The sequence below is a fragment of the Pyxicephalus adspersus genome, chromosome 11 (assembly GCF_032062135.1).
Source record: "Pyxicephalus adspersus chromosome 11, UCB_Pads_2.0, whole genome shotgun sequence".
NCBI classification, from domain to species: domain Eukaryota; kingdom Metazoa; phylum Chordata; class Amphibia; order Anura; family Pyxicephalidae; genus Pyxicephalus; species Pyxicephalus adspersus.
The window spans coordinates 48905240-48920559 of NC_092868.1; the positions used below are offsets into that span (position 1 = coordinate 48905240).

The following is a 15320-nucleotide window of genomic DNA, read 5'->3' on the forward strand; positions in this document are numbered from 1 at the left end:
AATCCAACCTTTGATAATCCGTTTCCTTCAGTTTTCAGGCATGAATTTCAGATCTCATTTTCAATAGAGGGACTGTAGTACACTGTTTGGCCACTTATGTATTGATGGCGCTGTTCTGCAGAAAGAGCTGTTAGGTCTTGCTTGCTACACTAAATACACTTTGAGATGTCCCTGCTGCCTGCCCCCTGGAACTGTGCCGGATGTCCACGGGTGCTGCGAGAGAAAGGCTGGCCTGTGTGTGGAGGTGAGTATAACCTTCGAAAATCCAGCACTCCTCAGGTCCGGATGTTGCCGGATTTTTGAATGTCAACTGTATGCTTTAAATGAAGGAGCCCAAATCCTCCTCCCTTTTATTATCTACCTAGGATCCACCTCTACAGATCAGTACTTACCAAGATCCAAGTCCCGGGCCTGCAAATACATTGAAACAGTACCACAATGCACCATAGTACACATGTTGTAGCAGCACATTCTACATTGCCTGCATCTGTTCAGAGCAGCCAACATTCACTTCTTTCCTAACAAGATAGATGAGAATAGATGGAACCCCTAGAGAACTATATGGGTGCAGGCAGCAGAGCAGTGAGGGATGGTAACACTCAGCCGACTAGGTATATATGTTAGAGTGTCAGCAAGAAACTATCATTACAGGGTTGGGGACATGCAAGTTGCAGTGGCAGTTGTTGCCCCTTCCCTAATTCACTCATTTTTGTACTGGGGGTGGGGGAACCCTACACAAGGTTTCTGTGGATCGATTTCTAGTGAAGCCTCTGCATACAGCATTGATGTGTATGTGGGCAGAACAATGCACACAAATATATGGAAATTACAACCACTTACAACCATTTATTCTTCACATGATGAATTGATATCTCTAATCTTCCAACATTTCAATCAAGTCTGTGCAAATGTTCAGACCTGTTGGTAGTAGGATACTGAATTGGCTTTTTTTTTTTTTTTGCAATTAAGATTTATTTAGGTGATTGTGTGATTTCGACAACAGGGCTAATTTCATTCATTTATTAGAGTGATCCAACTACCAATTTGTGTCCTTCTGAGGAAGCCTTTGGGTGAAACGAATCAAGAATGTTAACATGGAAAATGTCAAAAATGAAATTGATAAATGTCTGCGTATGTAATGTCTAGTGGAGTTCCTTGTTATCAATGTTTTAGTCTATTGTTTTTCAATACCAAAATACAGTACAATAAAGTATAAAGAAAATGCTTTTATAACATTGTTATTGTCTGTTGATAAGCACCCTATAAATCCCATAAGAGACAAATTTATATATATATATGATTTATTGAGGATCAACCCCATATTGCCCAGTGTGTGGCTATAGTCCATTCTTTGGTAGTATTTTCTGTTGGACGGTCAGCGGGTGTTCAGAAAATCACTCATTTGTGCAGTGTAATGAATGTGTCACACAATGATTCCTCCTCATTGTCTGGCTGGGAGTGGAAGTGACTCCACCATATTTCACAGATGTAATACAGCATTTTAGACCTCTTAAAAAACCATAAATTATCATCTCTGCGATTCGTTCCTCTCCAGCGAGCTGGTAAAACATTTGTCTCTGTCAGACGGAGTTTCATTAGGAACTCCACATAAAACAGCTTAAAAGTATCTGATAAGCAATGAATTCATTTTTCTCCCTTCAGTTTTATTTGGCAAACAAAATAAACATCACAGCCGATATCACAGAGAACAAAAAACGGATGTTTTTATGGGTCCCAGACAAGGCTCAGTGGACGACATAGCCCAGAGAAGTGTTTCTCAACCTAACATAGGGTAACCCTTGAAATAACTTTCAGGTGATTAGGACCTGAACTACCTGAGTGCGGGAAGACAATGCAGCAAGTTGAACCTGAACAAGAACCTTGTGGATTTCCAGTGGCAGTTTCCTGACAAATGTAAAGAAAGTGGACACAGATTACATATGCTGACTTTACAGTGCAATGGTTCATTTAAATGTTCCTCCATTGACATGTTTATAGAGATACATATAATTGTGCACACATCTGCCATACACAATAAAATCACACTGCTGTTTCCTGCATCACTTCCCTTCTCATTGCACAGTGGACATGATGTTCCTTCACTGGCCAATGAATAAATTAAATGCAGAGAGGTGGTAGAGGATAAAAATGAAATAATTTACTTTTGGCTAACAATTTATTAAATGAATGATGTGCCCCACTTTTTAATTCTTTGGAAGAAAATAGTTTTCAGAGCAATGTCATGCCGGTGATTCCATAGACAGTGTTGACCATAGACATGAGCAATCACACTCCCCCCATCACAGGAGTGCGCAAGTAAGAGCAATCTGCTTCTATAAGTCACTGTAGCATCCGACTTAATTTCATTTACTGTTTATTAAATCAGGGGAGGGTGATCCTCATCATCCTGCTCCCTACTGATGCTGGGGTTGTATATAAAACATTGTTCTATTATAGCAAGACTCCAGCTATACAACTAAATATTCAAAATTCTCATAAACAACCTACCTGACCAAAATATTTGCAGTTCCATCCAGCAGGTCTTGTAATTACAAAATTCTGCCCCAAGCTGAATCACCAATAAGGCAACCTAGGTGGGAGTCTGGTACCTGACAAGGGGTCCTAGCTAAAACCATCATGGTTCTGCAGTATAGCTAAGTACACACGTCAGGTGATTCTCATCCAATTATCGCCTTTGGGTTGATATCAGAGGAGGATCTGGTGTGTGTACAGCACTCATCAAATGTCATTCATGGATCTGCAGCGGTGTGCTGCTCCCTTTTTTCTCTCCCCTCCCCTCTCTTCAGAGCAGAACAGTTTGAAAGTTTTGTGAAAGATCCTTTCTAGTGACAAAAGTGACAGAAGTGATAGTATATGATCGGTTACATCTGTGCACCTATCATTTTAAAGGCACTGACTGGCATTTGTTTTTTTTTTAACGGGACAAGCTGTTTTACAGTCTGACTCAATTAATAAATTATTTTTTGGCAGGGGTATCGCTTGGGAAATGTATTCCCCTTTCTTGTTTCACTTAGTGATGTGCAGCTGAAATGGACTGAGCTTCCTGGCAATACAAATAAGCCACTTTTGTATATAGTAATACCTCACCGTATGGCTCCGACCTGCATACTGTTTTAAAAGAGACCACTGAGTAGATATTATGAGCCCAATCTGCCACTCTAAATAATTAGGAGGTGATTGCATACATTACTTCCATTGATAGCGGCTTTCCATGTGGCTGCTGTAACTCCTCTGATTAAATCCAAACTGATTAAGTGCCTTGTAATCTAATTGATTGACTGATGAATAAAATGTATGTTAGAGAAATATTTTACACTCTGCACTTTATTTAGCCCACAGCAGAAATACACAGCTAGAGCAATGCTTTAAGTATGGATAAGCCCAACCACCAAGATCTCCGATAAGTATTATAATAATGTTATTTTAAAATATATATTTTAATAAATTGGATTTAGCAGTTTTCATATAACATTTGGTGATCCTGTCCTTGTTCAGGCATCTTTTAAAGAGACAACTCTGCCCCTTTCCTGCAATTTTGCTTCTGCGTTATCACCCTACCATGTGTCCAGAGACTGACCATTTCACCACACATTGCCCAGGAATAGTTCACTTCTCCTAAAAATCCCATGCAGCCATTGACGTAGTGAATGTTGACAAGATGTGTGCAATGAGGCTGTAGAAGATCTAGCTTTATTGTTAAAAAATGAACCTGGAAGGCTCAGTTATGGAGTGCTAGGAAAAACCAACAGCCATCTGACCATAAACAGCCAGCATTAGAAATGTCCTCTAAGGTATACAAACACCTTAAGGCAAATACAAATTCCCTAAACAACAGATCTGGAGGGAAGCCATGCCATTTGTCTTCATACAGCTAAAGCTGTGGACTCCCAAGGGGTTAAGCAGGGGATTCTTTGCTCCTGGGAATTCTGTAAGCTCTGCTGAGAAGCATTAATTGGACAAGCAGAGTGTCAAAATGCTCTAGTGGAACACAATAGTAACAATCATGCTGTCGGTTATATATGGCAGCCAAGAAGCTGAAGGTCATACTGTAGAAAAGAGATTTAAATTGTTATTCAAGAGTAAGACTAATATAGGCTCCAACGTCAGGGCTTTGTCCTGTAGTCATTGAGATTCCACTCTTAAAGAGGCCATCCAGTTCTTATCTCCCTTATGAATTTCCAATGAGGGTATCACGATATGGTGTAATTTCATATGTCAGATGTCCTTCATTCCCGAAGACAGATCCACGTTCCCCAGAGGGGTCTCTGTAAATCTGGATTTTGAGCACTGATTACTTTTCCAATAAAATCCAGGTTTAAATTTATAAATATAGAAAAGGGCAATTTGTTTCGGTAAAAGGCATTAGCCACTATTGGGTTTGACGAGGAATTATAGGGATTCCACGCTGATATGTTCTGCACCAGTAAGCTAAGCTAATGTCTATTTAGGGTAAAGTGAATATATCTAAGTAAAGAAGAAAGAAGAAAGAAAAAAGGAGAGGCTTTTATAAGGCACTCATATACACTGTAATATAAAATAAAACATTCATTTTTTATTAAATTGTACATATAAAACAGATATTTGATTAAAACAGTATTCAAATAATGTATGTAGATCATGTCATAACACTTTCAGTACCATACAACCTTTTGTACATCTAAAATAGCAGAAAAGTTCAAAAATCAAAATAGGTCTCCCTTCCCGACGCGTTTCGCCCAAAAGGGCTTCCTCAGGGGAGTGTGAGGGACCACAGAGCAACAAATCTATGGTAAGTGTCAGCAGTATTCGAATTCTTTAAAAACAACGAATATCAACTGCTGGAAATCGGCTGAAGACCCTATTGATAAGAGAATTGATCTGTTTTGTTGTGACTTGCAGAAACTCAATTCATCATCTTTTTAGGGGCATATAGTTACCAAGTGGTTTTCATGAATATCATAGATGGAGCTTATGCAAGAATGTATACAACTCCCCAACCTAGTAACTAACTGACCACCAAGCGTACTAGAGATCGTAAGGGTAGTGTGATCCACAGCTCTCCAGACTCCAATATAATAAAATGTTTATGAGTGCCTCATAAAAGCCTTTCCTTTCTTCTTTCTTCTCTATTCTTGATCATTTGGATTATACCAGAGCCTAGGCACATTTTGGTGAAACCAAAATCAATATTGACTTTCCCTTCTGGTAGCATCCAATCAATGGTAAAGTATCTAAGTAAAGTCCAACCCCAAACATCTTAAAGTCAGCTCTCCAGTATTCCCTCACCAATCATTCCTTCATGCAGTGGGCAGCCCAGGGAATTAGTGATATCACACTGCTGGCATTTTCTTTTGGGGGAGTTAAGGAAAAGTTGAGAGCTTAAGCTGCGTACACACGTGCAATAGGTATCGTTAGAAACGAACGATTAAGGACCGTTCGTCCAATAATCGTTAACAAAAAAATTGCACAACGACTCCGATAAACGAGGATTGCTATCCCTACGTTCCCTATCTATTGTGTGTATGGTCATTTAGTGATCGTGGATGTTTCTGCAGTACACTTTCTCCTTTACGTGTCACTTCCTGCATCGTTCAAACGATCGTATCTAGTGTGTACACTATTGGTGGATTATATTTGAACGATCATAGGTTAAACAGTAATTCCAGGCCAATAGCATTGCTGAAATACATATATGGTAACTGTTTTACCTGCCAAATGATTTGTAGTCCATAGTTCAAAATAAATGGAGATGATGGAGAAAGCTTTAGAACATCAACGATTACTTTGAAGTCGCTTCCCTGACTTCAGCCTGTGATTGGACAATGAAGTAACCGCTGCTGGTTGATAAGGTCATCTTTTTGCTCCTCCCTGTTGTATATTTATAAGTGGGACAATTGTCTCTCCCTATTATAATTGCTGAGTTAGGTGATTTCATGATGATGATTCTCCTGCCTGGCAGGATAAAGGAAATGTGTGTATCTGAAATCTAGAACAAGGGCAGGAGATGCATTTATCCCATGTCTAGAATGGGGGTCAGGAGATAAAGAAGATGAAATTAGGTTATAGGTTAAAGAGATGAAGGAAATGTGCGTATCCCTGGTCTAGAATAGCAGGCAGAAGATGTATGTATCCCCTGTCTAGAATAAGGGTTGGAGATTTACTTTTCCCATGTCTACAATGTGTTTGTCTAAAATAGTCCTAAAATTAACAGGGAGGGTGAAACCTCCTCATCACTATGGAAGTTGGGTGCATCTGGGAACTGAAATGCAGAAATCTTTAAACCAAAGCCCATGAGCTAAAAGAATCTATTACTCAATTCAACGAGTTAGCACTGGTTTGGTGAGAAGTAACCCCCTAATATTTAATCACCTATTTAGGCAAAAAAATATCAAACAAATATCGTGAAAAAAAAGTTTACAACGTAAATGAAGGCAAAAACATCATATTAAACAGCTTTATTTTAAGCACTGCATAAAAAAAAAGAACACAAAAGATTCATTGTGCAAAATCTGTTAAAAATATATAATATAAATATAATTTGTACAATATAAAACTATACAATTATAAGAAGGATCATGAAAACACACATATTGTATAAATTTATATAAAGAGTGAGCTTGGAGTATTACAAAGCCAAATAAATACAAACTTACATTCAAGTGAAAGGCTTGGTAAATGTTCTCTGTATAGAGACAAAATGGCAAAATTTTACATCCAGGTATTAGTGACATGACGATTCTAATGCACACAGATTTTCCTCTATTTTTGGACTTTTTAAAGTAAAGTAAAGTAAATATTTGTAGTTTAGAACCCAGATAAGCTAGATGCAGATCTTCAAATGCATTGGCTTTTTTGCTTTTATTACACTAAATCCCAATCTTTTGAATCTTTATTATAAGAAGCGAGCAGCCCTTTGAATTTCGAGTGGTGCATCTTTTCTATAATTCACCTGTACGGTCACACCATATGATTGGATTGGAAGTGATGGGAAAACTCCCCAGGGTGATACACAATAGATTGCAGTAGAAATGTTAAAGAAGTTCCAAATCTTTCCAATTCCACTAAAAAAAAATAATTTTTTTGCAGATTGTGTTTCTATTGGAGGAATCATTTCATGTTCTAATGACACCCTGCGTGTCAGGAAATGACAGGGTGTCAGTAGCTTGAAAAGCTTACCCCTAACTGGGCTGGAGCTGAGCTTGACATATATTATTCTGATCACATAACATTTCATATCAGTCAAAACATTCAATGGGCTTTCCTTGTTTGTTCATAATTGACCTTGACGCAGAAAGTCTCCTCATTTTTATCTTCATGATCATTGATGAATATCAGAATCTCTTCCATTCCTTTGCTGTCGCTGGGTGCAAATCGCAGGCCGATCGTGTACGTTTCCCCTGCGCCCACCTAAAAAAAAGTCATTTATAATTTAGCCTTATCAGCCTGATTGCTTTAAGAATTTGCTTGTTCAATTTTCTGTTTAGTTTAATTAGTTTTATACACTACAACGATATCTTCCTTGTTCAATTTTATGTTTAGTTTAGTTGGCTTTATACACTACAACAATATCTTCCTGAAAATGTGCTAGACCTTCCCCTAATTCCCCATTTTGGCCTAATCATTCCTTAGTCGTAGCATAATTCTAAATAATTATCATTATTATTATGGCTCCCGGTGATCTGAATGCTGGCCAGACCCAGATAATGAATGATTCTAGACTTCTAGTTCAGAAGATCAGCTAATTTACTTATCAGCCAAACCTCCCGGCTGCAGAAAGCAAGTTGAAACTGTTAATAGTTTATATTTAGAGTTCTGGAACAGCACTGCCATTGGTAACTACAGCTCTGAAATTCACTTAATTTTACAAATTTAATAAAAGAATTTGATCTCTGGGAAATGTTAGACTCTTAAAAATCAACACAGTGCGGCTTTATAATAAATGTATATGAATTAATGTAGCGGACATGCAAAGGCTCTTGATTTAAGTACTTTGCAAGCGGCTTCCTGTGAACTTTCATTAGCTCACACTTCTGCGCGCGTCGGCAGAACTCGCTGTACAAGCGTTGGGAGCAAAAAACAGGCGACCTTCTGTACTATGCAATTAGAATGAATTAATTAAGTTGTGTAGATGGAATATGGAGGCAGAGATGTGTATGGTATAGGAAGGCATAAGTTCTGTCATTGTCAGTGCAGGCGAGTGTGCGTAATACTGTCGAATCAATGGGGATGTAGTTATAACAAGCTAAACAAAGCTGCTCACTTCAAAGCAACATTTATTGATTCTTTAACAACGAGAACCTGTCATAAATGTGGATACAACGTGTAAAAGCACCAATGACCTGTATTTTCTTTGTCCTACTGCCATTTTCCTCTTACAGAAGATTGATTGTTCTCTGGTTAGTGCATGCAAATTTCCTAAATTTAATATCATTATGTGCTGAAAATTTAATTCTGCAGCCAAAACTAGAATAACACATGCCGGTCCTGAGTAAGGATGCATGACACCTGAAACATGTTGTATATATTTCCACTCAAATATGGGATTGGATTTTAAACCAAAGCCCTATGACTCCCTTTACCCATGGCAAGAGAGCACAGGAAATAGGTATACCTTGCTGGGGAGGGCAGAATGAACCCAAATATTTTGATGTTCTCTGCCTTTTTCAACACCCAAAATCATCATGGCAGACAGCAGGACCTTTAGTTAGATCCCAAAGCCAGAGGTCTTGAAGAAGTTAATACCTTAGCTCAAGGTTACTCCAAACTCTGATTTTGCCAACTAGGAGTGAACAAGCATTTAAGAAAGCAAGAAAAAGGGAAGATTATGCGTTACCTCAAAGGTGTCCTCCTTAAATTGCAGCAGGTCCACTCTGTTTGTTTGGAGTGAGTACCTCTTCTTAACTTGATAGGGGTTTGTATACGTGATCTTTTTGTTGCAACCCTTGTCTCCAGAAGGAATAGTAATTTCAAAGGCCTTTGAAAACATAAAAATGTTATTGTCGCATTAATGCGTGTCACAAGTAGGATTGGTTTTATGGTGGGGTAAACTGGGAAAATGTTCAGGGTCCCAACTGACAGAATGGGAGGAAGTTGGAGATTTGACAACAAAAACCCTCCCCTTTAATACAAATCACATGACTGGTAAGTAGGGAGCCCACAGCAGCATTTTCTCCAACTGAGATTTCTCCTAACATCTGGGTCCGATTTATTGAGAGGCTAGGACCAGAGCGCAATGGTAGCCGACATCCCACACAGCGACCATGCACGCTCTCTAGCTCGTTAATCCATTTCCATTAAAGGCGGTGGATTCAGCTCACACAGCATTTTCAGAAACAAATTACAGGAGAGCTTTAATATTTTCAGATTGTAATGTTTCATTGCAGCTCCCCTAGGAATGAATGCGAGACATACTAATTCAAATTGTTTTAACAATGAACAGCGGAGCAAAATTATACATGTCAGCTTGTAATAATCCCTTTTCAGTGAGAGCGCTCCAGCAATTTATCATAATGCAAAATAATCACTGTATATTTAAAGAGAATAGAAGAATTGCAAAGACTTGCACAACGTTATCAGGTTGGTTATTATTGGGTAGGAAACTGCTGTCTGGCCTGGGGGCAACAGGAGGAAAAAGGTTTATGGTTTTAATTTATTTATCATAATTTTAAAGAAGGTGTTAAGGTCAAAAAATTTCACTCCATCTGGTGCCATTGCCCCGCCTCTATGATAAGCCATATCCACACAAGTGCAGCAGGGCAAACTGCTTTGTACATATGTGTCATGTGGGACCTACATTACATGAAAGTACCTGAAAGTGATCTGCTCAGTTTTATCACCACCTACAATAATATTTATCACTGGTGTACATATCCCTATATGTAAGTATGTCAGTATGTAAGTATAAGTACAACCAATCACTAAAATGTTATAACTTCTTATTGTTTCAAAAGTAATAAATCAGTAGATTTTGTTAAAATAATTCCTTTTGATCCTATCATAAAGATCCTAGTTGACACCTCCAGTTATAGGGTAACAACATTCCACCTAGTCTACACATTGCACTTCTGGGTTCTCACACAGGCTTATGGTGGAAACTACAATTGGCCTGGTCAACTCCAATCAGAAATCCATCACTGGAGTGCATGTAGACAGCAATAGCAGATCATCAGCACTGTTACGCAACTAACAATGAAAAAAAATAAAAATAAACTAGAATATAAACTGATTCAATTATAAACTGAGGCAACTATTTTTACCAGAAAAAAAACAGAATACATTGACCCAAGTATAAACCTAGGGAACAAAATTTGCCCATCACTGTTAACATTCAAAACAGTAACTAAAAAAAATAAAAATATTGTGAATAAATACATATATGGTATATTGAATTTTAAAAAAAAAAATACATGGGTCCAGTCTGTATATCTTTTTTTTCCCCTTTTAACATATTGAAGTATTTTATACTTTTGTTTGTAATGGGTCATATACTCCTAAATGATCATTTCTGCATTATTGTTGACCACCGGTAGATGGTGCTATATGTCCTATGTAAAGTGCTACAAACTCTGCCCCAGTTGGAGTTTGTAAAACACTTTACATAAGGACACAGCACCATCTAGTGGCCCAAATATAAAACAACACTCTTTTTTCTAGTGGCATTTTTGGTAATATATATATATATATATATATATATATATATATATATATATATAATCAGTTAAAACTCGAGTATATACAGTATTGTATTTAAAAAAAAAGTCAACTGTTTATAATACACATTTAGTCAAAAAACAAAATGTCATTTGGTTAGCTTTCCATTTCCTTTAAATAATCTGCATCATGAACAAATCCGTGCCTTTTAGAAACATTATGCAAGCAACATTCACCTTTCATTTTCTGATTTGCAGTGTTATCGGTATATTACACACAAACAAGTATCAAGCCAAACATTTACCACCGCTGTTCTGTTCTGTATTTAATTAGAATCTTAATTTTGCTGTTGGGACATTATGACTCTTCTAAAGGCCACAAGTACATCTGAGGACTCCGAGTCTGATGGTTTAATAAACCGGCGCAGATTAAAAACTCAGAGGATACCCATGAAAATGAATGGCTGTCCATTAAGAGCTCATTAAACACTGTCAGGAAAACTGAGCAAGTTTTCCAGGCAAACTTTGAAAACTTTGTATGACAGTCCATTAGAGGGCAGTAAAGGTGAAATGAAACCTGCGTGATGGATGGCGTTTCGGATGCTTCATTTTCCTGGTCACCAATGTCCTATAACTCCATAAAAAATTAAGTTTGTGTAAAAATGAACAATGCAGCCCGGCTGCCAGAATGTTACACTGAAGCTTCATGTGCTGATCTGGTCATGGTTTACCAGTTTAAGAAGAACTTCACCTAAAAACAATATACCTGCGTTGAGGGTATAAAAGCTCTGTTTTCCATTACAGTGTGTGTTGCTACTTCCTGTTCCTGTAACTCAGAGTTAGAAGGATAGGAAGTGATTAGAAATAATGAGTACGTACGGATATGGCTACATTTCTCAATGTCACAGGGTTGCCACTAAATCCTAACAAGTGGTACTAAACCCCGCTATAATCACCTGTCCTCATTCCATCACAGGGCACTGCCATGTTCCTCCTTCTTCTGATCCTCCTTGACATCTTCGGCCATTTTCATTGGCCAAGATGACAAAATTCCCATGCAGGTCCTGCATAAGTTTATCCATTCCTAGCACATGAAAGGGAAGCTGAGATTGCAGACAAACTCAGCTTTTTTGAAGATCAGGCAGGTGGGAGAAATTATTATAGAAGGGATATCTCCTGTCCTAATGCCCTGCCTGATCAAAATGTATAATTCCACTTTAAAGCAGACCTTTGATCACATTTTCAACATTAAGTGAAAGAATGCCTTTCGCTTTTACATAATGAAAATAATTTTTATTGTTATTCCATTAATTTTTACTTTTTTAAGATCTCCCCAAATCTTCCGTTTTCACTGCCACGGTGGTAAAGACTGAAGAGGAAACCAACAGCCTCTTGGGATACTTTTATCACATATCCACGGAAGGCTGCAGGCTGTTCTTTCTGTAAAAATCTGGAGATCAGGCACTTCGTCTTGGGGGGCTTTCCTCAAACGTGAATAAACAAGTGCACAATCTCACGCTTGCGCAGAGTGAGAATGGCGCTCGTTTTTATTTGGAGGAAGACGCGTCACCTGATCTTCTGCCTACGCTGTGCAAGCTCAAGCAATGGAACCATTAGGAACCAACAAGAAGATTGCGGTGAGGGATATAATGGCAAGGCAGACAGGGTGGGTTTCACTGGGCACAGTAAGTATCTTAAGGGCGTTAAATAAAAGTGATTCTCATGTAAGTTCTGCTTTAATGAGGGGAATTCTCCCTAACGGAGCCACAGACAGCAATACATATGCAACAGAAATTCTAATCTTTATCCACTATACAAAAAATAATCATTCTGGCTAAATTGGAAAAATTATGTGTTTCTGCAGACAGCGTGGTTTTCTGTTACTGCCAACAAAATGAAATGATGACTTTCTTGTAACTATGGCAACACCTGGAGTGCTCTGTACTCTGAACAAAATGCACCCAAAAAATCTGGCCTTTGTCAACTGGCTCGCTGATTTTATGTCATTACAAATGCCATGTGATCAACAAATAAAAAAAAAAAAAGGTCCTTCCATTTAGCATATAGGCCTTGATTTATGAAAGCTCTCCAAGGCTAGAGAGAATACTCTTTCAGAAGTGAACTGGGTGATCCAGAAAACATGGAATGGATTTTTAAAAATAATTTGCCAGCAAATGTTTTGAATACTGGACCAGATCCATTCCAGGTTTGCTGGATCACCCAGCTTCACTGATGAAAATGTATTCTCTCCAGCCTTGGAGACCTTTTAAAAATTAGGGTCAAAGTGTCAGAGTTACTGGCTTGTCTTTACAGAGCAGAAGCAGGTAAAAATCTGCAATGAAGTGTGCTGACCTCTATCTATCTATCTATCTATCTATCTATCTGCACACAACACAAAGCTCACCTTGGAAATAATAGGATTTCGGCTCACTACACAGACGAGCCAGGAGGCTACAAGCTGATGATGGTCAACGTCCACTAAGTTAAGGTAGATGAATCTGCTACCAGCTTTGTTCGGACGCACAGCGATGTGAAGGTCTTGGATGCCATTTGGTGGCAGTACAAACACATCATTAGGATCAACCTGTACACAAATACAAAGTCAGTGTAAAGCTCAATTCTGGGTGAATAAAAAATACAACATTTATAACAATGAAATGTATTTTATATACAACTAATGTGATCAGCTTCCTGGCATCTGTTACATAAAACATATAGGCTGGAGGAGGAAGGGGCAGCACTAGGAGCCAATGAGGTTGTGCTGACCGGTGTGCAAGTAAGTGGAGAGAACAGAGTGAACGGATTCCTTGTCTGTGTGTTGGTTGTTGGCGGGGTGGGGACAGCACTGTAACTCAACCAAGTGGTGCCACCCTTCTGGCAGGATTGTATAGTAAAGGTGTAAGAATGAGAACATTTGGGCTCTGCAGCCTTTTATTGTGTAGCTTTGTGCTTTGCAACTTCCAATGTGTGTGCATGAGTTCATAATCGGATCAGAGAGTGGGCGATGCCTAGTTCTGTGGGTTTAGAGCAAAGAAGAACCACTGGAAATGCAGCTATTGTGTCAGAAGAATGTGAGGAGGAATTTCAGGAAAACAATTACAGACTTGACAGACCATCCGTGTCCACAATGACCATTTTATTATTCACCTGGAGTTAATTTTATAACACAACTGACCTTCAGTTCATGTGGGTGAGACATGTATGCTCTGACTTTGCGCACCACTTGTGTCCCTCGGAGGACCAGAGACATTTGTGTGAGCTGACCCGTTACACAGCTGAGATCCACTCGTTTCAAGGAATGGACGTAGATCTGCCAGATTTGGATTGGAGCAGCCAGCCATCGATCCCTGTGTCAGTATAAAGAGATAAAATAATCAAAATCACATATACAGTGAATAATGTCTATACATAATAATAGGACGGGCGCTGCAGAGGCATGTTGAGTAATGAGAGGCTTCTATATAGTCATTCATCCAATCACATCCAGCATTGGTTAGAGAAGCTACAAGTCTGCAAGCCTCAGCATAGTACAGAGCTCTCTTCCTATATATTCAGGCCATACCAAAAGAAATCATCATACAATATAATGGTATACAGGAGGCCCAAGTATGGAGGATTCAAACTTTACTTGGAGTCTGCAAGAAGAAGTCCCCTTTATATAGTGTTTGCTTAGACTCACCTTGACTCTATAAATTTCCAGCAGATATTTTATCCGATTGGTACATAACTTCTGAGCACTAACAAAATTAAACAATTAACCATGTAACGCGGGCTGTTTATCTTCCTTCCAAACACTGGGACTGCCATAAAAAAGGATACTTGCCACTGACATTTTTACTGGCTCTTTTATAAACGTGTATCAAGCTGAATTTGCTGCGCTATAAAATGTGATACAATGAAAGGGAAAGACAGCACATTACTTTTGTTAGACTTCCCCCAAGATATTCCTATTTAATGGAAATTGGATGCAGACAATAAAAAAAAATGAATATGCCGTGCACTGGGAAAAATACAGAGGCAGACCTTGAAATATCAATAAATTAAATTGTAAGCTGAAACAATGCAAAGGTCAGAAATATATGGTTACTTCTGTAGATTGTTAGGAAGAGCACGGACTGCGATGATAACTGCCAGTGTTAAGGGCACCATGGTAAAAACAAGATTACATTGTGTTGTGATTAACATTGGGTACTAAGGATCGGAGCTTCTTTAGGACCACAGAAATCATTTTAAAGTGAAGGGACAGGGTATTTATCACACTTAAATTACTTTTCTACAAAATAATTGAAAATGTACACTATATAGATAAAAGGTTGTAGGCACCAACACATCACAGCCATATGAGCTTGAAGAAGATTTCATTCCACAACCATGGGCATTAGATGGAGTTAGACACCCTCTTAACCGCACCTATTAATCTGGAAAGTCTTTCCACAAGATTTTGGATTGTGTCTGTACTCAATAAGGCAAGAGTCTTTGAGGACAGGATTGGGGCGCCTGTTCTTCGCCAGAGCACCCCTCAAGGTGTGATGGGTCGGTAACCCTAGTGGTCACTGGGCTACTTTTCTGCAAGGATGTCAGCAGGTTGTGGCCCCCAGGATACTAGGGAAGAGCAGGATGAGATGGCTTTGGTGTAGCGACAGCCATTTAGCAAGTACAGCAGAAAGTGCA

General features: G+C 38.7%; 1 protein-coding gene across 1 annotated transcript in view; it reads right to left on the reverse strand.

Moving 5' to 3' along the window:
* Positions 1–6440: 6440 nt before the first annotated feature.
* Positions 6441–15320, reverse strand: part of NPHP4 (nephrocystin 4) — a 150579-nt gene continuing 141699 nt past the window's right edge. Inside the window, exons 26-29 of the mRNA XM_072425968.1 lie at positions 13825–13996; positions 13054–13233; positions 8834–8974; positions 6441–7407 (exon numbers count right to left, since the gene is read on the reverse strand). Of these exons, the coding sequence (XP_072282069.1) occupies positions 7249–7407; positions 8834–8974; positions 13054–13233; positions 13825–13996 (652 nt within the window). The 3' untranslated portion in view covers positions 6441–7248. The remainder of the gene's footprint in view (positions 7408–8833; positions 8975–13053; positions 13234–13824; positions 13997–15320) is intronic.